Source organism: Hippocampus bargibanti, linkage group LG16, assembly GCF_051943395.1.
Source record: "Hippocampus bargibanti isolate YZ-2025 linkage group LG16, ASM5194339v1, whole genome shotgun sequence".
Lineage (NCBI taxonomy): Eukaryota > Metazoa > Chordata > Actinopteri > Syngnathiformes > Syngnathidae > Hippocampus > Hippocampus bargibanti.
Genome location: NC_142749.1, coordinates 2,912,270 through 2,934,911, shown reverse-complemented (window position 1 = coordinate 2,934,911; position 22,642 = coordinate 2,912,270). Strand labels below are relative to the sequence as shown.

The 22,642-nt window shown below is 46.6% G+C and overlaps 2 protein-coding genes across 2 annotated transcripts in view; one reads left to right on the top strand and one right to left on the bottom strand.

Annotated features, from left to right (window-relative positions):
* LOC148886116 (P2X purinoceptor 3-like) overlaps positions 1 to 22,642 on the bottom strand; it is a 79,882-nt gene that overhangs the window by 41,630 nt on the left and 15,610 nt on the right. Inside the window, 2 exon segments of the mRNA XM_089017439.1 lie at positions 6,951 to 7,092; positions 9,239 to 9,316. Of these exon segments, the coding sequence (XP_088873565.1) occupies positions 6,951 to 7,092; positions 9,239 to 9,316 (220 nt within the window).
* On the top strand, positions 18,863 to 22,491 carry LOC148886117 (uncharacterized). The gene is given in 4 exon segments (XM_089017666.1): positions 18,863 to 18,935; positions 20,677 to 20,773; positions 20,910 to 21,399; positions 22,384 to 22,491. Coding segments are annotated over 4 exon segments (768 nt in total).

Below are 22,642 nucleotides of genomic sequence, written 5' to 3'. Positions count from 1 at the left end.
ATGTCCCGTCGTGGCTAGGTTGCCAGATCAGTTCAGTATTACAGCATTACATAAAATGAGGATACAATCTAACTTTCTCAACACCCCCACTTATACTCAGTTTGCTGTAATGTAAACCAAGATAAACAGAACAATGTGAACTCTGTCTTACACATGTGAACTCTGTCTTACACATTTCACATTTAAACACAATTGTTTGGTAGTCATCAATAATGAAATCACCATCCCATATGATTTTGATTACCTTGTCACTTCTTGACTCTTTGGCATACATACAATAATCACCTGGGTTTTGCTTATACTCATTATCGGTTAAATAATCATGTAAGACCTTGTTCCCGTTTCGGCCAGATTGCTTGAAACCGTAAAGTGATTTTTCTATTTTGTAAACTAGACCATCATTCTTTTCTCCATTTTCCAGAGTTGCTTTTTGAAGCACCACTCTTATACCTGTTTGATTGGCTGTTGGTGAAAATGTCTCTCCATAGTCTATGTTTTCCACCTGGCTCTTGAAAGACCTCACTAGTCTTAGGCTGTAATCTCATGCCATAATATGTGTTTTCATCTGTTTCATTTATCTGTGTCTCTTTCTCAATATGCAAATAGTACAACTTTCCATACACATGTATACCATATTTTGTCCCACCTTTCGTAATCAGTGAATTTTTACCTTCTTTAAATATCACTGTTGCCCCGTTGGTGGTTGCCTTCTTTACAGAGAAAATGTCTTGGGGGTATGAAGGAATGTATAAAGCGTCTCTCAGCGTTGCTTTATGTCTTTGTCCTTTGATGTCATCAAAGAGACCTCAGCATCTCCCCTTTTATGTGCGACTCCGCTGCATTGTGTGCCGTCCGCCAGCTCCACGCGGTGTCTTTCCGGTTTGAACGTGCTGTCGAAATTCTTGAACATGTTCACATCAGTGATGATATGCGAAGTGGCTCCTGTGTCCACCATCAATCCTCTCTCTCTGATGTCGCGACCCAACTGCTCCCTGGATCTGGCCTCGCCGTCCTTCATCTTGAGCACGATGTCGGTGTCGCCGTCTTCTGACGCTTTACTGGCGTCATCTCGTCTGTCCTTGTCCTTACGCATGCACGTTGCGTCTTTATGTGTCTTGCTTTTGCAATGACTGCACCATGTCTTCTGTCGACATTCTCTTGCTATGTGGCCTTTGATAACACACTTGAAACACACTATGCTTGTGTCATCACTGTGCTGGTCACGGGTGTTGGTTTTGGTGGTTTGTCGTCCACTCCGACCCTGTGTCTTCATCACACTGTCCCCTGACTCAGTGTTCAATTTCTCAGTGGCTTCAAAACTCCGTAGCTTCGTCTTGAAATCTGCAAACTTGATTTCATCATTTGAATGCGCTACATGGATTGTGAATGGCTTGAAACTTGCTGGTAGTCCTTTTAATACCATGGCAACAAGTAGTCCATCTCCCAAAGTTTCACCTGCATTTCGGAGTGCTGTGATGGCGGTTTCGGCTTTGATGATATAGTCTGTAACACTTTCATCGTTCCTCTTTTGAAGCGACGACTGTTACAGTCTCTGTAACAGAGACTGTTGTAACACCTCTAAATCCAGGACATGCTATCCGAAAATCCTCAAGGAAAGTGAAACCACCTGAGAGACTGATTGAAACCATTTAACATGTTTTTCTAAGTGATCATGGTGAAAAAAAAATGATGTGAATGTTTCATTTATTGTTGCAAAATTTAGAAATACTTTATTCAAGTTTAAGGTTGCTAATTAATGACATAATTAAATTCATTACATTTGTTAAAAGTAAAGAATTCCATTAAGAAAGGGAGATGTAATGATATGAGCAAATCGTATTTGCATGTTCTACTAGTGATGCCTGGCTTTAGATCAAAGGTGCATGCGCGCTGCTCCAAGTCAGTCTGATGAGAGCCTACGAGAGCGACACATGTCAATTGCCTTCTCCCTCCAACCAACACAGCTGTCCTAATAAAGAACCTCAACTCTATCCAGAAGTTGTATCATTTACCGAACCCGCTTACACAAAGCAACGCATCGAGTGCTTCAGGTATGGTTATCTGCATGTACCTCTTGGGTATTGGCCTTTTATTCACACCTCTCTGGGTCTCCGTCAACTGACTCACATCTTTCCGGGCCGCCTTGATCTTAGCCTCCAACCGTCTTTTCCATGGTGGGTAACGAATTTTGTGGCTCTCACGGTTGCTCTTTTAGCCAAGCATCTCTAGGATCACTGATGCTGAAGCGTACATCAGCTCATTGGTTTCCGTGATCGTTCCGGTCGGGATCGTTCTCAGTGCTGCATTCACAGTTTCCATGAGACTTTCAGGTGGTACTTTACATAGCCATTGTAATCGGTTTCTTAGTTGCCCAGTTTTCATTCTTGCCATGATCTTATCTCTCAGGTCAGTTGCTGCTTCTCTCAGTATTTCATTCATTGGGGCTGGCTTCCCGATCTCATCATTCATTGGAGCTTGCCTCCCAATCTCTGGTTGAACCTCTTCCTCTGATGTCGCAGCCTGGAGCCCTTCACCTCGGAATTTGTGTTCTACCTCATCAATCTCAAGTTGTGATAGCAATTGCCGTTTGTGGATATTGGAACACTGAACTACTAGTTGTTTCGTGGTCAACCGTGACTGTGGGTTACGAAGTAACCATTCAGCTCCCATTCTCCACATGTAACCCCTTTGACTAGGGTTGCTTGAATAGTAGCATTCCAACAGGGCCATGCTATCGCATCTCATCCATCTACGCTTTGTTCCAGTAGCCCAGGGGTGCTCATTACGTCGATGGCGATGTCGATCGCGGAGGTATAACTGGTTGATCGCAGCGTGACAGTAAAAGAAAAAAAAACATTTGTCAGCCTATGTCCCGTCACTTGATTGACATACAGGGCAACCATTCAGATGACAACTAAATTTTGACCTATAGGTCACCGCGCACGCGGAAACAACGGCGCTCAGCGCAGCAAAATTTACAAGCTAGTCAGCGAATTACCTCAGATTTTAAGACCTTGCTAAAACATATGGTGATCAAAATGAGTGAGAAAGCTGGACCAAGTAAGAAGGCAAAAACATATTACTTTCATACGGAATGGGATGAGGACTTTTTCTTCACGATTGGCACATTTCCTTATGTTGAGCATTTTAGCGCATAACGCTTGTTGGTGTATTATTCAATGGAAATTCAAGTCTACCTGCACTTGGCAATACGCCTTTTGAAAATGACATCGTGGCCCACGCCTACTGGCTAAAGAAACTCACATCACTCCACGAGCGCCTAGCACCACAAATGAACCAGTTGCTGATGGATGGGACTCACCCAGGATGGCTAACCGAAGGGCGAACAATCCTGATCATGAAGGATTCCTCAAAGGGTGCAGTTCTTTCCAACTATGGACCAATAACCTGTCTCTCCACAACATGGAATCTCATGTCAGGCATAATTGCGGCTAACATGAGTGGACACATGGATCAATACATGAGCAAAGCACAGAAAGGCATTGGTAGAGATACTAGAGGTGCCCAACATCAGCTGCTGGTTGACAGAACAGTTGCACAAGACTGCAAGTCCCGACATACCAACCTGTGCACAGCCTGGATTGATTACAAGAAAGCATATGACTTGATGCCACACACAGGGATCACTGAATGCTAGGAGTTGTATAAGGTCAACAGGACCCTGAGAGCCTTCGTTGCAAACTCGATGAGGATGTGGAAAACCACACTTGAAGCCAATGGCAAGCCACGAACGCAAGTGTCCATCAAATGTGGCATATACCAAGGTAATGCACTCTCCCCATGGCTATTCTGCATAGGACTGAACCCCCTCAGCCAGATAATCACCAAGACAGGCTATGGATACCGCCTCAGAAATGGAGCTACGATCAGTCACCTCCTCTACATGGATGACATAAAGCTGTATGCTAAGAGCGAAAGGGACACAACCAGGATCTACAGCAGTGATATCGGGATGTCATTCGGGCTGGAGAAATGTAGTCGGATGGTGGTAAGAGGGGCAAGGTAGTCCACACTGAAGGGGTCTCACTCCCTGAAGGAACAATAGCAGACATTGGAAACAGCTACAAGTACTTTGGTATACCACAGGCCAATGGCAACCTCGAACTAGCAACAAGGAAAGCGGCTATGACCAAATACCTCCAGCGGGTGAGGAAAGTCCTCAGAAGCCAGCTCAATGGCAAGAACAAGACCCGGGCAATAAACAGCTATGCCCCTCCAGTGATCAGATACCCTGCAGGAATAATAAGGTGGCCAAAGGAAGAGATTAAGACCACGGATGTTAAGACCCAAAAACTCCTCACCATGCACGGAGGGTTCCATCCCAAGTCCAGCACCCTGAGACTGTACACAAGCCGTAAGGAAGGAGGCCGGGGACTAGTGAGTGTGAGAGCCACTGTCCAGGATCAAACATCCAAGCTCCATGAATACATCAAAGAGAAGGCTCCAACGGATGATGTACCCAGAGAATGTCTCAGACAATGGGGAACAGAGGATGAGGTGCTGGAAGAGGGACAATCATGGGAGGAAAATCCCCTACATGGGATGTACCACCGAACCATAACAGAAGTGGCTGATCTCAAGAAGTCCTATCAGAGGCTAGAGAGGGCTGGCCTAAAGGACAGCACAGAGGCACTCATCCTGGTTGCTCAGGAGCAGGGATATACCACACTAGGCAAGACCCAAGGTGTAGGTTGTGCAAAGAGGCACCTGAGACAATCCAACACATAAATGCAGGGTGTAAGATGCTGGCAGGGAAAGCCTACATGGAGCGCATAACCAGGTGCTGGCATAGTCTTTCGAAACATCTGTGCGGAGTATGGACTGGAAACCCCAAGGTCAAAATGGGAAACACCTCCAAAGGTAGTAGAACATGACCGAGCAAAGATCCTGTGGGACTTCCCTATACAGACTGACAAGATCGTAATGGCCAACCTCTGGTAGAGGACCCGAGTTAAATGAGCGACAGACACCACCCATGAGGGGTGAGACGAGGATTTTTTTATTATATATATGGATTTGGATTTGCCTTCATTAGTCTCAGTGGAGACATTTACATTTCACAGCAGCAAAGTGATGAATGGAATGAAAGTAGAAATACAAAATACATGGGCTGCTGGAAAGGCAGCCACTCGCGAAGTCAAAAGAACAAAAAAAACTAATTAAATAATATGACAAAACAAAGACAATATGACAACTTATAGTAGACGTGCAAATTCCACCATGACGTCCCTGATCCACTGCTGAAATGGATGCTTTGATCCTCTCCTCTTTCATCTAGAACTTCTTCATGTCATCACAAAGAGGGTACAGCAAGTCCTGAAGAAAGAATGACTCTGTGTCTTTGTGTTGTCATATTATTTGTTATTTTTATTTATTTACAGTAAAGTCCAATGGTGGATGGAATGTGCACGTCGACTACAAGTTAAATGTTGAAAGCAAAGACGCAGCTGTAGCATCCATTGACGAAAAGAGATTTTATATATATATATATATATCTTCTTTTCCTTTCGGCTTTTCCCCTCAGGGGTCGCCACAACGAATCAATGTCCTCCATATATAAAATATAATATATAAATATAATATATAAAAATCATTGGCACCGCCCTACCCACTCTCGAGGACTTGCACACTGCAAGAATCCAAACTAGGGCGCGGAAAATCCTACTGGACCCTCCAAACCCTGCCCACCACCTTTTCCAGCTACTCCCCTCAGGCAGGCGCTACCGATCCATGCACACCAAATCCAGCAGACATTTAAACAGCTTCTTCCCCCAAGCCATTAACTCTTTGAACTCTTTGAACTCTTTTCATCAGTAGCCAAAATGGAACTGTATAGTGCCACTTAGCAGTTTTTTTGACGACGATACTAAGTCCAAGTAGGCAGCTGGTTGGCAAGTGCTTTTACGAGCTTTGATTTTTTTTTAGCTTTTTTTGTTGTTTTTGTGTTGTCCTTGTGTTTTTTTTTCTAACTTTGTGATGTTGTGCGTCGTGTGAAACGGATGCGGATTGCTTTTTAGCATTTCTGGCCATGATATTAATCAAGGAGGAGACTGTGGTGCGCCATAGCACCTTTTCCGCAGCACGGATGTGCCACCGTTTTTTTTTAATTCAGAGGAAGGTCTGTGACATTTGACTGTTATCGCTGGACGCTCTGGGGTGATTGTGCTGTTTTCTGCCTGTAATGTTCAGCATTTTCACAGCCCCGCTTTTTTTCAGCAGAAAGGTCAGTGCTGTTGGAGAGTGTGCGGCCGGATTGATGCATGGCCTGAGGAGTCCGTGATGAGAAGAAAGGAGCCTCGACGCAGAGTGCTGATGCGGACGTGGAACTGCCTCTGTTTGGAATTGACGTGGATTTACATGGAACAGGGCATGTGAGAAAGTCTCTTTTCGCTGTGTTCAGCGGGTAAACCCACGCGGGTCCGGGAAACAATGTTGTTTTAATTGTTTTATAAGAGAACATGCAAACTCCACACAGGGAGGCCGGACTGGGACGCGAACCAGCGACCTCTGCACTGTGAAGCCGGTGTGCTAACCACTCGACTACCGGGCCACCCGGTAGGCTAATTGAACACTCCAATTTTATTGTCCCTTGATCTGAGTGTAACCATGGATGGTTTATCTCGGTGTGCCTTGCGATTGGCTGGCAACCGGTACAGGGTTTCCCCCGCCTACTGTACGAACAAGGCTAGGACAGTCTCCAGCAACCCCACGACCCTCATCAGGATAGGCGGAATTGAAAATTAATGAATTATTTTATTGGAAATTCCATGTGAGGTATTTGTATTCTTTGTACACACATGTTGATAAGTTATGCAAATGGTTAAATTATGTTTGTGAGCAATGTGACAGGGAAATTTCTCCACTGTGAGACTAATAAAGGCAAATCCGATCCAATCCAATCCAATCCAAATGTAGATAGTGTATGTTACCTTGTCTGCAAGTTTGGTGAAGTTTTGCTGTGCATAACGTACGACATCTCCCACTTTGAAGATTGGGCAGTAAGTGTTGTTCACCATGTCAAAGTTACATTCATTAATGTACTTGTCAGTGATGGTGGGGAGGAAATTACCTCTATAGAGAGAAAAGAAATATTATTCCTCATCATACAGCCACTTGTGGTATTGCAAGCAGGGTTACTTTTGACACATTTACACCAATGTGCCTGGTGGCCAGGCCTTCACCCATGTTGCAGTCAGTCTCAGTTTGAAGAGGCAACGTCCCATTTCTGAAGGGCACACCACCAATGGGAGGTTGAGTGAAATGTGAGTGGGGCCGTAGACCCTAGTGCTCTGGTCTTCAGCTATAAAAGCTATCTCTAGGGAAATGGAATGTCACCTCTCTTGGAGGGAAGGAGCTCGAGCTGTCTGAGGTAGAAAAGTCTGACTAGATATAGTCAGACTCGCTTCCAAACACAGCGAGGGTTCGGGTTCTCTCGAGAGGAGGTGGGACTCTCTTCCACAAGGCTTAAAGCAAGTGTTGGCATACTCATCGCCCACCAGCTCACTGCCTGTACATTGGGGTTCACCCTAGTAGACGAGAGGGTTGCCTACCTCCACCTTCGGGTGGGGGGATGAGTTGTTTGTGCGTAATGCACTAAACAGCAACTCAGTCTTCCCATCCTTTTTGGTGTCCTTGGAGGGGGTACTTCTGCCGGGGACTCATTTGTTCTGCTGAAGGGTTTCAATGCTCATGTGGGCAATGAGAGTGGCATGATTGGGAATAACGGCCTCCCTCCCCTCAGATCAGAACCAGAATGGTGTTTTGTTATTGGACTTCTATGCTCGACACACATTGTTAAAAATGAACACCTTGTTCAAAGATAAGGGTGTTCATATATGCACTTGGCACCAGAATACCCTTGGCTGCAGTACCATGATTCACTTTGTGGTTGTGGATTTGCGGTCTCATGTTTTGGACACTCGGGTGAAGAGAACGGCGGAGATGTCAACTGATCACCACCTGGTGTTGAGTTGGCTACGATGCTGAGGAAGATTCTGGTCAGACCTGGCAGACACATTTTGAGGGTGTGTCTGTAGAATCTAGCGGATTCTCCCTGTCAGAAGGAAACCTCCTACCGGCAGAACTTTTCAGACTGTCCCGCGGGAAGATGGGGGACATTGAGTCCGAATCCACCATACGGTCTCTCAGGAGGGGAAGCAGTGCACCACTAACACTGTGTACAGTAGGATAGTGCTGCTGACCTTCACTCAGGACGTTGAAAGCGAGTAGGTAGAATATAACCAATAGGCCTTCGTTGGAGGAAGCACAGTCTGGGGACCGTGAGAAAGGCTCACAGATCTCTGTGGGTGAAGGCACTGATGTGTTTCAAAAGCTTGTCACTGGCATGACCCGAAGGTTGGATGAGATGCGCCCGAGTTCCTTGGGGCTCTGGATTTGTGGGGCTGTCTTGGTTGACATGGCTCTGCAACATCGGGGAGAGTGCCACAGGCAGACCGGGTTGATGGTCCACTTTTTTTTAAAAGCGGGGACACCAGGATGTGTTCCAACTCCAGAGGAATCAGACCCCACGGCCTCGCTGGTACGGTGTATTCATGGGTTGTGGAGGGAAGGGTCCATCAGGAAGTCACGCCTCAGATTGAGGAGCTGTGTGGTTTCCGTCCCAGCCGTGGAACAGTGGACCAGCTCTACACTTTTAGCAGGGTCCTCGAGAGTACATAAGATATTGCCCAACCAGTCTACATTTGCTTTGTTGACTTGCTTGGAAAAGGGATTTGACCGTGTCCTTCAGAGGATTCTGTGTGGCGTGCTTCGGGAGTGTGGGGTACACTAACCCCTAATACAGGCTGTTTATAGGGCTGATTTATAGGGCTGATTTCAGGGTTTGGTTTGCATTGCAGGCAAAAGTCAAAGTCATTTCCAGTGATGGTGGGGCTCCATCAATGTTAATGCTACTCTATGTCGCCAATGCTGTTCATAAGCTTTATGGACAGAAATTCTAGGTGCGGTCGAAGCGTTGAAGTTGTCCGTTTTAGTGGCCTCAGTCCAGCATTTCTCCTTTTTGCAGATGATGTGGTACTGCTGTCTCCTTCAAGCACGGCTCTCCAACTCACAGCCGAGTGTGTAGCGGTTAAGATGACTTTGAGCAGTAGTTACTGTGCTTGATTGTGCTATACCAATAAACCTTGGACTTGGGCATTACACAGAGTGAAAAATTTATCGGAATTTTACCTTTTCAAGTTTTATCACATTAACTTACTTTGTGTAGTTGAAGGTTGGGAATCGAATACTGTTTTTGATGAAAATTGTGAAATTTTCCACTTCCATCATTGGTGCACTGACATGAAAAGAGAAAAAAAGTGTCATTTTTTGTGATGAAAGACTGAAAACTCACAGTTTGAGTCCCAGTGAAGAAAAATAAACTGACACTAGTTGATCAAGAAAAGGTAGTCTGACTTGTCTGCCCAAGCCATCTTTCACCAACGATTGATTGTTCTGTTTAAAAGTCGGATATAATTAGATTTTCTATTTTCATGTCCTTAAATTGGTTTTCTATCACCAATGCAACTCGGCAGGATGCAGAACAAATTGTTCATATTTAGCATTCCTGAGGGTCACTGTGCTTCCATTCGAAACATGCGAGGACTCCGGATCTTTGTACAGATGGTTAATTCTTTAATGTGATTTCACTTGCATCATGAATCACCAACGACTCCGCCATAGGACTACAAACAAGAATGAAAATATAGCTATTAATTACACATAAACACTTGGGCCTTAAATCAATTAAATAACATATGCAATACAATCATACAAACCACTTTTCCCGCTTTCCGCTCCGAAATTGAAGGTTTGACCTTCGACTTTTTTATCTTTTCGTTGCTAAACAGTATAGCGACAAATCACGTCCATTGTCACTTTCTTCTCCATAAAACTAAACCAAGGTAAAAATGCGCAGAAAGTAAAACAAGATGCTTTGTCAGCAAACTGAAGAAGCATCTTGGATAAGAAGCGAAACATCCGACGCCTTCAAAGAAGTACAGATGACGGCTGAAGAAACCGTTTCATCGATGGACCACTCCTGTAGGACCCAGAGCTTACAGAGACGTATTCTCTTTGGGTAGTGTTTCAGCATCTTCTTTGAGTGGTTCCACAGACTTTTGTTCTTAGGAAGGATTGCTCAACTCAACATTGTCCAATTTTACTTTCTCTTCTATCTCTTCCTATACTGATTCTTGGACTAGCCTTGGTCCCTTTTTAGGTTTCCTAACGTCATTTTCTTTGTTAGAAATCTATTTTAGTTCTGTCGGCGTATTCTTGACTTCTTTATGAGAATCTTTGACTTCCCTCTCTTCTTTCAGATGTTTCTTAGGTCCTGAAAATGGTCTTTCACCTCCTTGTCTTGTTTCTGTGGTTTCCTGACTTGCTTTGAATATACCTTCACCGCTGTGTCTTCTTTTTGAAGTTTCCCAACCTTCTTCTCTTTTTGAGATGGTTCTTTGACATGTTCCTCTTCTTCAAAAACTTTCTTAGCTTCCTCTTCTTTGAGGACTTTCTTGACCGACTTATCTTTTTCAGTTGGTTTATTGAGTTCTTTTGGAGATTTCTTGATTTCATTTGAAGGTTTCTCAACTTGTTTTGGCGATTGCTTGGTATCTCTCAAAATTTCATTGACCCCTTTCTCTTCTCTCTGATATTTCTTGACTTCCTTTTCTTATCCAGACAGTATATTGACACTCAGTGTTAGAATTAGTTATGTACACATGCTAAAAACATCCTATGTTATTTCATTACTACTTAGTCTCATCAATTAGTAAGTCCATATATTTATGTAGTTTAGTTATTTGTATATGTTAATTAGTATACATGTACTCAGCTTGTACTTAGTTACTGTAGAAAACTAGCTATCTTGTTTCAGTCTAATAATAAATATTCAAGATTGTATCTAGCAGATGATAGGTCCTTTCCAAAGTGACATCACTCCTGTTGTTTATAAATGTCTGAGACGCGCTTGTGCGCACGCTCTTGTCTCTCTGTCCCTTGGCCTAGCTTCTCCCCTGGAGAACATCCTCTAGCTGCATTATAATAAATATTCCTTTTTTGTATATCACCTTGCTTCCTGCTGATTTAATATTTAGACTATACAAATGGAGAGCTGAATGTAGCGTGTCCAGGCAGGCTGTAGCGGCTGGAGAAAAATGTCAGGTGTGATGTGTGATAGAAGGGTTTCAGCTCGGATGAAAGGAAAAGTGTATAAAACAGTGGTGAGACCAGCCATGTTGTTTGGACTCGAGACAGTGCCACCGAAGAAAAGACAGGAAGCAGAGCTGGAGGTAGCAGAGCTGAAGATGTTGAGGTTTTCTTTGGGACGACCAGGTTGGATAGGATCAGGAATGAGTACATTAGAGTGACAACTCATATTAGAGGATTTGGAGAGAAAGACGGAGAGGCCAGAGGAGATAGAGTGAGTATATCAGCAGAAGGATGCTGAGCTGAAGATGTTGAGGTTTTCTCTGGGAGTGACCAGGTTGGATAGGATCAGGAATCAAAGTCAAAGTAAGCTTTATTGTCAAATATGCTAATATGCATGACATACAGCACAGATGAAATTACTGTCCTCTCGGACCCAGCATGCCAGGCACTTATAATGACTTTAACAAACATAATAAACATGAAAACGCCAATTTGGCAGGAGAGGGGAGCCGCTGGGTGTTCGCGTGCCACCATTTTGAGGTAAAAAAAAAAAACAAAAAACAAATATGGCACCACAAAGACACAGAGTCATTCATTCTTCAGGACTTGCTGTACCCTCTTTGTGATGACATGAAGCAGTTCTAGATGAAAGAGAAGAGGATAAAAGAATCCATGTCAGCAGTGGATCAGGGACGTCATAGTGGAATTTGTATGTCTACTACAAGCTAAATGTTGAAAGCAAACACGAAGCTGTAGCATCCATTGACGAAAAGACATTGTCTCACATCTCCTGACCCACAAAAATCCGCTTCAATTCCAAGCCGCGACAGTTCCACATACGCATCGGCGCTCTGCGCTGACTTCTTATATTCTTCTGTCTTCTTATCGCGGGCTCCTCAAGCCATGCATCCATCCAACCGCAGACTTTCTAACAGCAATGACCTTTCCGCTGAACAAAGCGTGGCTGTGAAGCTGCTGCCCATTAAAGGTGCAAAACACAATGGTCCCTTTGGTGTCCAGCGATGACAGTCAAATGGCTCCGACATTCCTCCCATTCAAAGACAGTACAGGCATATTCATGCTGCCGAAAGGCGCAACCGCTGAGCACAGTGTCCTCCTTGATGATTGTCATGGCCCAAAATGCTGAAAAACAATCTGTATCTGTTCCACGTGACGCAACATAAATCCACAAAAGAAAACACAATAACAAAACAAAGACAACAAAAAAGCAAGGCTCATGCGAGCATTTGCTGATGGCTGCCTACTCAGGCGCCATCTTGGGAAAAAAAATAAAAAAATAAAATGAGTACCTTAGGCGGCCCGGTAGTCAAGTGGTTTCACAGTGCAGAGGTCGCCGGTTCGCGTGCCGGTCCGGCCTCCCTGTGTGGAGTTTACATGTTCTCCCCGGACCCGTGTGGGTTTTCTCCGGGTCCTCCGGTTTCCTTCCACACTCCAACATGCATGGCAGGCAGATTGACCACTGAAAATTGTCCCTTGGTGTGAGTGTGAGAGTGACTGTTGTATGTCTTTGTGTGCCCTGCGATTGGCTGGCAACTAATTCAGGGTGTCCCCCGCCTCGTGCCCGAAGACAGCTGAGGTAGGCTCCAGCAACCCCCGCGACCCTAATGAGGAATAAGCGATACGGAAAATGAGATGAGAAATATATATATATATATATATATAAAAGCATAGATATACATATAAGCATACAAAAGATGAATTAAATTGCAAAAGTTGTTCCTGGCAGAAGTACTTGATTTGTCCAGCTGTTTGACAATACTGAGGAAAACCTGTGCTTTTATGAAAAAAAACTCAGGTTCAAGGAGGAACTAAAGTTGTAATTGTCACGGAGGAAACATTATTGTGGGGGTCTTTTGATTTTTTGTCTGAAGCTGGAAGCTAAAGTTTCGGGTGGGTGCATTGCATTGCATTGTGCTGAAGGCTAATTAATATGAATAAATTAGCAGAAAAACTGATTTTACGAAAAAAAAAAACTCAAGTTTAAGGAGGAACTAGAGTCGTAATTGTCACGGAGGAGACATTATTGTGGGGGGCTTCTCTTTTTCGTTTGAATCTGGAAGCTAAAGTGGGGTGCATTGCATTGCATTCAGCCAAATGCTAATTAATGAATTAATTAGTGAAAAAAGCAGCTGCAGCTGTGGGTGAATGAAAAAGGGACAGAAGTGGACAAAAACTACAAGTTGTTTAATTTACTTCTGAAAATTTGCCTCAGGCAGGAAAAAAAGAGCAGAAGCGGAGGGGGGTGAAGGGGGGGGGGGCTGTGGGCGTCTCTGAGGCTGGGGTTGCGCGCACGCAATTTTGCGTGTGTGTGTATGTGTGTGCGTGAGTGCGTGTGCGTGCGTGTGAGTGTGGCAGGAGCTTGGTGGAGCAATAAATTAGGTTCGGCTGCCTTTGGTCGGGGTTGCCTTACACTTAAGTTTTTGCAAGCTTTATTTCTTTCTATCTTTCTTTGGGAACATTTTGGCATTTGTGGGAAAAGCAATGGGTAAAGCGTGTTCAAAAACCACAACCCATTGCGATACTGAATTTATGATTTAAAAATTCCCTGACACTGAGATTTATTGTGACAGAAATGCCCAAACATGGCACATCGTGTTGCCTGCCTGCCTCTACATGCTGCAGGAATAGTTTTGTTTCCCCTTGGCGTCCTAGTGAATAAAGCACGACAAAATGGAAGTGATTATCCCCATGGTTCTTGGTTCGCTCGTGTCAAGTTGGTGAAGGCTTGGATCACTGGTTGGAATTCCGTTGTGGTCCATTCCAAGCCCGACACAAAATGGGTTCGGCACAGCTGTGCTAAAGAAGCAGAATAAATTGTCCTCAAGATAGCGAGGGGGACTGGTTGGGAACATGAACTGGCACAATGACAGATATCCAACTTGCTATCTTCTTCGCAAGATGGCGTCCCCCTGTGTGGCTGCCGCCAAAGCAGCTCTTTCCCTTTCTTTTCTACTTTTTCGATGTCGCAACTCTGCATTTGCGACATCGAGTTGCTAGCCGTTAGCCTCCGGCCGCATTACCTGCCGCAGGAATTCTCACACGTAATAGCCGTGACGGCGTACATTCCCCCTACGGCAAAAGGCGGCGCTGCCTCCGATGCCCTCATGACTGTTGTAAACAAGCTGCAAACCCAGTCCCCCAACGCCTTGTTCATCATCTCAGGGGACTTCAATCACGTTTCCCTGAAATCCTCCCTCCCAACATTCACACAGTACGCAACTTGTTCAATAACATATTGGACTTATTCTACTCAAATGCCAAGGATGCGTAAAAACCATCACCCCTCCCCACTCTCGGAAGAGCAGACCACAATATGGCATATCTCCAGCCTGTGTACAAACCCCTTGTCCAGAGGCAACCAGCTGTGACCCGCACAGTCAGAAGATGGTCCACAGAAGCTGAAGAAGCTCTGCGGGACTGTTTTGACTCAACCAGGAGGGAGCTCTTCACTGAGATTCATAGGGTGGACTTGATTCACTCACAGACACCATCACAGACTACATAAAGTTTTGTGAACAAAACACCGTACCCACCAGGACTGTGTGGTGTTTTTCCAACAACAAACCATGGATTAATCCCAACATAAAAGCCCTCCTGAAGGAAAAGAAAAGGGCTTTTGTGTCGGGCAACAGAGAGGAACTGAAGGCCGTGCAAATTCAACTGAGAAGCCCAGTGACATTGGACGAAAAAGACAAGGACTGGGCAGATGAACTCAACCGCTTTTTCAATCGGTTTGACAGGACGCCTGTGCCCCCGGCCAACCATCAACTCCATCTATAGCTGCACCTGCACCAACTCTCACTGCGGTCTTACCCTCCTTGCCCCCTCTCGCGACCAGCTTCCCACAACCAACAACTGCCCTCCCTACCATTGCCACACGCTCAGCTGCCACTCTGCATCCTGGTTTCTGCCTGTCTGTCATAACTGCGCAAGTGAGGAACCAACTGAAGAGGATGGAAGTGAGGAAGGCAGCAGGTCCGGATGACATCAGTTCCCGATTCCTCAAGACCTGCTCTGACCAGCTGTGTGTCATTGTCCAGCAGTTGTTCAACCTGAGCCTGAACCTGGGCAGAGTTCCACAGCTGTGGAAAACGTCATGCCTGGTCCCGGTGCCCAAGATTGTCAACCCAAAGGAGCTCAACAGCTACAGACCAGTGGCGCTGACGTCTCACCTGATGAAGACGCTGGAGAGACTCGTCCTCGCCCACCTGCGACCGCTGGCAAGCTCATCGCTGGACCCGCTACAGTTTGCCTACCAGCCCAGCATCTGTGTGCAGAATGCCATCATCTACTTCCTCAATTCGGCGTTGCTACACCTGGGAATGCTGGGAGCACGGTGAGGATCACATTCTTCGATTTCTCCAATGCCTTCAACACCATCCAGCCAAACTACTGGGGGACAAACTGCGGCATGCCGGAGTCGACCATCCCCTCACATTCTGGATTACAGATTACCTCACCAAAAGGCCACAGTACGTGAGGGTAAAGAACTGTGAGTCGTACAGGCTTCTTTGCAGCACCGGAGCAACGCAGGGGACAGCCATGGCTCAATTCATGTTAACCCTCTACACCTCGGACTTCAACTACAACACCCCAACCTGCCAACTTTAGAAGTTCTCTGACGACTCAGCTATTGTTTGCCTCATTACAGAGGGAGACGATAGGGAGTACAGGGGACTGACAAACGACTTTGTGGACTGGTGCCAGCAGAATCACCTCCAGATAAACACCGGGTAGTGGATTTCTGCAGGAAACAATCTTCACCTGCACCGCTGTACATCCAGGGTTCGGACATTGAGAGAGTGACCTCCTACAGGTACCTGGGTGTTACTCTCAACAATAAACTGGACTGGACTACAAACACGGATGCCCTAATCAAAAAGGGACAGAGTCGCCTCTTCTTACTAAGGAAACTGAGGTCTTTTGGAGTTCAGAGGTCACTCCTAAAGACTTTCTATGACTCTGTGTTGGCTTCAACCATCCACTATGGAATTGTCTGCTGGTCAGGAAGCATTACCACCCGGGACTGGAAAAGACTGGAGCGCCTTGTCAAGAGGGCCAGTTCTGTCTTGGGCTGTTCGCTGTACTCTCTGGAGGAGATGGGCAACAGATGGACGCTAGCTAAACTAAAAGCTATGATGGACAGCCCCTCCCACCCCCTCCTGCCCACCCTGACAGCACTGGGTAGCTCCTTCAGCCAAAGACAATTACACCCGCGCTGCAAGAAGGAGAGGCACCGCGGCTCGTTCCTACCAACTGCTGTCAGGCTTTGCAATTCTCAATGATCACATGTGAAAAAAATGGACACTTGTAAATCTGGGTTGATGCAATATATCAATATGCCTTTCTTGATATTTGCACTATGTACTGTTTTTTTATGAAACAGTTTTGCACATTTACATTTGGACAGTATATAGTTGACATTTGTATTTATTCTGCTTAGAATATCTTGTTTTCTCTCATTTCACCCACCACCCCATCCCCTTTCAAATTGCTGCTGTGGACTGCAAATTTCCCCATTGTGGGACGAATAAAGATGTTCTGATTCTGATAACTCACGATGTTGCAGGATGCATGGACTTGAGACTCTGTCCAGGGCTTCCTGAACATAAGATTGGTTTTCCCGTAACTATATGCATTATGTCATATGTGACATCACCAGTCGTGACGTCACCTGTCCACCACAAACCACACATCAGACTGTCAGCCTGGGTGGAGGCAGCTGACCACACGGCCCAGAGCCCAGTTGTTATAGACGCATTATATCAACCGTTTTCAGGAGAAAGACATGACTGGGATCTGTTATTATAAAACACGTGGTACCGTTATGCTACGCTCATTGCGAAGCAAAATAGAAAAAGTAATTGTTTTGTATGCTCGTATATGCCTCATTCTGTGACACAACAACACATGCATTCGAAGGCATTCGGAGAGAGAATGGCTAGAGCTGCATATTATTTAATATCTTGTCATAAATCCGATCAACATTTTCCAGTTGTTCGTAATGCTTCGAAAGGAGAGATTGTTCCAGGCTTAGACACTCTTTTGGAACCAGATAACCAAGTTATGACCGAGAGCGGGTTGCAATTACCATTATGTACAATGTACAGTGCGGGTCAAAATTTGAGTTTTATAGTGGAGGATAGATGTTTATATGTGCTACCGCTAAACACTAATGTCTTCTTTTTGCCCATATCTTCGCATCTTTGGTGGTTATGCGATTGGAGGTATATTATTTTATTCCCCGCAGGCCTACGGTTTGTGTGCACCTGTTACTGTAACCGACAATACTTTCATCACCAGTCGTGCAGTGCACCATCATGTGAAGAGTATCGTTTAAGCCCCATGATTCGATCTTGGGAACTCAGGAAAAGTGTATAAAACCGTGGTCAGACCAGCCATGATGTTTGGACTGGAGACAATGCCACTGAAGAAAAGACAGGAAGCAGAACTGGAGGTAGCAGAGTTGTGTCACATCTCGTTGCCGTCCTGGGCGCGCCCCGCCCCTCCTGTCACCTCCTCCGCCAATCCCGGGAGACGGCCCCTCCAATCATCACTCACCTGGGTTCCCACAGCTGATTGTCATTGACTGATTGTGCCTTCTGTCTATATCTGCCTATCGCTCACTACCGTCTCCGTCGGAGTATTTTTGGATGTTGCCGTTACCACTACCGTGTTGCCAGGTCTGCTATTATTTAGTTATCTTCCTCCACTCTTCCCTGTTTGTTATTTTTGATGCATGTTTCAGTAAAGACTCTTGCTCCTTCCAAGCCTGTCACATTGTGTAATTCGTGTCCTTCCCTTTCACCAAACCCCGTCGCTCGAGTCCTGCCTTTTTGCACTCGAGCGCCGTCACACAATACTCCGACCACCCATGGACCCCGCCGGCGATGACAGGTACTTTGCCGCCCTTGTTCAAGAGGCTTCGAGCCAGCTTGCCCAGGCAATCGAGGAAATGCGCCACGTTACTTCCTCGCTGGCTCAACGCCTCAAGGAGATGGAAACATGCATCGCCACCCTCACTGTCCCTTCCTCCCCGCCCGTGGGCAGGCGCAATCCACCGCTACCCCAACCCTCACGCTACGCAGGCGAAACCGGGCGCTGCGCTCAATTCCTCATGCAGTGTGCGCTCGTGTTTGAACAACATCCTGACGCCTACGTTAGCGATGAGGCTAAGGTAGCCTTCATCACCAGCCTGCTCGCGGGTGAAGCCGAAACATGGGTGCTGGCTGTACGAGAGTCCCGACCGGAGCTGTGCGCCTCGTATCAGGACTTCGTGGCAGAGATACGCCGGGTGTTTCACCATCCGGTGACTGAGGTCGAGGCGGAAGGGAGAATCCTCGACTGCGTCCAAGGGGCCCGTTCGGCCACGGAATACTACGTCGCTTTCCAGATCCAGGCCGCCGGCAGCGGCTACGGCGACCGAGCGTTGAGGGGGGTGTTTTGTCGCGGCTTGAATTCCGACCTAAAGGACGAGTTGGCTACCCGCGATGCCGGCACCACCATCGACGACCTCGTCGAGATAGTCAACGGTTTGGATCATCGTCTCCGGGAGCGGCGAAAGGAGCTGAGCGACCGACGGCCCGAGGAACCCCGAAGCCGACCTTGGTCGACCAAACCCGGCAGCGACCGCGCGCAGCCCCAGGAGGTATTCCCCGAACCTATGGTGATGGGGGGGAGACGACCGCGCCAACCCGAGGGCTCGTCGCACCCGAGCCCCCAGCCAAGGACCTACGGCCCATGTAAGTCCCCACCGAAACGGCATCCGTTGGGGGCTAAGTCCACGACACCTGTCACGCGGTTGGAGCTGGAAAGCGAACTATTTGGCCCCTCCAGCTCCCAAACCGTGCTGGCGCTAGTTGACTCGGGGGCCGACGGCTGCATCATCGACCCCCATTGGCCGAACTCATCGATCTCCTTCCTGCTAAGGAGATAGTCGACCTGGATGGCCCACTGTAAGCCCGGGTCACCCACCTCACGGCCCCACTTAAGCTCCGAGTGGCGGGCAACCACGTGGCGCACCGCCAATTTTTTGTTATGCCCTCCCGGAACGCGCCATTGGTTTTGGGTCTCCCCTGGCTCAAGGCCCATGACCCGTCCATTTCCTGGGAGGGTCCCACCATTCAGGGCTGGAGCCCCTACTGCTACGCCAACTGCCTGCGGTCGGCAACGGCAGAGCGAAACCCCTCCCGCGGTGGCCCGCCCAAGGCTATCTGCCTCAAAAGCGTGCCACAGTGCTACAACGACCTGCGGGAGGTGTTCAGCAAAGACAACGCCCAATCCCTGTCGCCCTCACCGACCGTATGACTGTGCTATTGACTTGCAGCCAGGGGCTCCATTACCGGACTCCAAACTTTACCACATTTCACAACCGGAACGGGAAGCCCTGAGCACTTACATAGACTCCTCTCTAGCGGCGGGACTCATTCGCCCGTCGCGTTCTCCGCTGGGCGCAGGGTTTTTCTTTATCGATAAGAAGGACGGATCCCTGCGCCCATGCGTTGACTACCGGGGCCTGAACGACATCACCATCCGTAACAAATACCCTCTCCCCCTCATGGATTCGGCCTTCATGCCCCTTCAGTCCGCCACCATTTTTTCAAAATTAGATCTTCGTAGCGCTTACCATTTGGTCTGTATCCGTGAGGGAGATGAGTGGAAAACAGCATTCAAGACACCTTTAGGGCACTTTGAGTACCTGGTGATGCCGTTCGGGCTCACGAACGCGCCCGCCAGTACATTAGAGGGACAACTAATATTAGAGGCTTTGGAGAGAAAGTCAGAGAGGCCAGACTGAGATGGTTTGGACATGTCCATTGGAGAGAGAGTGACTATATCGGCAGAAGGATGCTGAGTCTTGAACTGCCAGGTAGGAGACCGAGAGGAAGACCGAAGAGGAGGTTTATGGATGTGGTCAAAGAGGAAAATGAAGGTAGCTGGTGTGAGAGAAGAGGATGCACAAAACCGGGATAGATGGAGGACATTGATCCGCTGTGGCGACCCCTGAGGGGAAAAGCCGAAAGGAAAAGAAAGAAAGAAAGAATCCAGGACGTGACATGACCATGAGCGAGGATAGTAGTGGTGTGAGGAGTGAGAGACGGGCGAAGATGATTGATATTGCATGGGTGGCTGAGGAAGACACCTCCTGGCTGGCTCACCAAGAGTTTGATGTTTCTCTTTATTTGTAAGTAGGTTCGTTGTCTCCAAAGACACGGTACGCACCGGTGACGCCACAGAAGTACGCAGACCAGGTGAAGTTTTTAATATTGGAGTGGAAAGATAGTGTGCTGTCAAGAATGACACCTAAACTTTTCACCTGATGGGAGGGAGAAACGGTCGAATGTTCAATAGTGAGAGAGAAATTGTTAGCTTTGCTCAAGGTGGATTTGGTACCAATGAGGAGAATTTCAGTGTTTTCGCTGTTAAGTTTGAGGAAGTTATGGGGAAACCAGGATTTAATTTCAGAGGCAGAGTGAGATACAGCTATATATATATATATATATATATATATATATATATATATATATATATATATATATATATATATATATATATATATATATATATCAAAAGGAGCTTGGTTTGAGACAAACCTAGCCCTGGATACGAGCACACCACAAATAGTTTTGTACTCCACTTCTGAATATGGTAGATATATGGTAGAGGGGTTTATGTGAAGCAATGAATCAAGCAACTCAGTGGTTCTGAGTGAATAGGGACACTGGCAATATATATATATATATATATATATATATATATATATATATATATATATATATATATATATATATATATATATATATATCCTCGTCTCACCCCCCATGGATGATTTCTCTCCCCCATTTAGCTCGGGTCATCTACCAGAGGATAGGAAGGTTGAGGGTTCTGCGCAGTATTCGTGCTCTTCCCAGCACTGCACTTTTCTGGACCGAGATATCCGATGTTGTTCGCGGGATCTGTTGCAACCACTCGTCGAGTTTGGGGGTCACTGCCCCGAGTGCTCCGACCACCGCAGGCAAGACTGTGACCTTTACCTTCCAGGCTCTCTCCAGCTCCTCTCTGAGCCCTTGATATTTCTCCATTTTCTCATGATCCTTCTTTCTGAGGTTTCCATCACTCGGGACTGTTACATCCACGACAACGGCTTTCCTTTGCCCTTTATCTATGACCACGATATCTGGTTGGTTGGCCATTACCATCTTGTCAGTCTGTATCTGGAAGTCCCACAGGATCTTTGCTCGGTCATTGTCTCGGCACACTACAAAAATGGCCGAAGCTGTAGTCCAAAGATGAGTGTCTTGGTAAAAAACTACAATATGGCCCAAGCTGTAGTCCAAAGATGAGTGGCACCATTTTTCCCCAGAGGAAAGCTGTCCAGTCAAAGACACATGGGACATTGCACTCTCAGATGGACTCAGAGATGATGCAATCGATCTATTCGAGGAGTACCAGCAACTCAGTACACTCATGTTCACTAGGGCTCTAACTCCCAAATGCTTTATTACTGAACCACCCTCTGCGGTCACATTCTCTGATGGAAGTGAGCATGCTTATGGCGCAGTTATGTTCCTGAAATGGACCACAGACCAGGGTCCTATCATTAGACTGGTCAAAACAGTTGCAATGGTTTGGAGAGCGGCAAAAAGGATCTCTCAACAAGTTCAAGCCTTGGACGGCCCAAAATGGGAGGCAGTCTCCTCCATAGGAGCCATCTCTGTGGAAGAAAGAAAGAAAAAAAATCACAGCTCTCAGAGGGCATCCAAGAAAGATCTGGTCTGATCCTGGAACCAATTTCATTGGAACAAAGTATTTCCTCAAGGAACTGTACAGTTTCTTGCATGGCTTGGATCAAACAACACTGGAGGATACAGCAGCCAAAAATGGAACTAAGTGGATGTGGAAAATTCACCCCGCTGACTCTCCACACGGGAACGGTGCAGCAGAGGCCGCTGTACGTATTGTAAAGAGGGCACTCCAGAGTCTTGGTAAAGAGTACGGGCTCAGCTTCTCAGAGTTCCAGACAGCTCTCTACACTACAGCAAACCTCGCAAATGAGCGCCCGATTGATGCCAGAATCCAGAGTCGGGAAAACTGCATCCAATATATCACACCAAACAGCCTCCTTCTTGGTCGTGCATCTCAAAGTGAAGACCTCATAACATTTAACTTTTCCATCTACCCCTACAAAAGGCTCAGGCAATGCAGGCTGAGGTAACCAGGTTCTGGAAATCTTGGAGCCAGGTCCCAACCTTGTTGTCCGAGGCAAATGGCACACTGCTTAACGGAATGTCACTGTAGGAGACATTGTCTGGTTATGTGACCAAAACGCACTAAGGGGTCACTTCAAGCTTGGCAGAGTTATCAGCACCAACCCAGATGACAAAGGCATTGTGAGAGATGTCCACATCCGGATCTATCCCAGCTACTGTGACCCCCTGACAAAAACCCC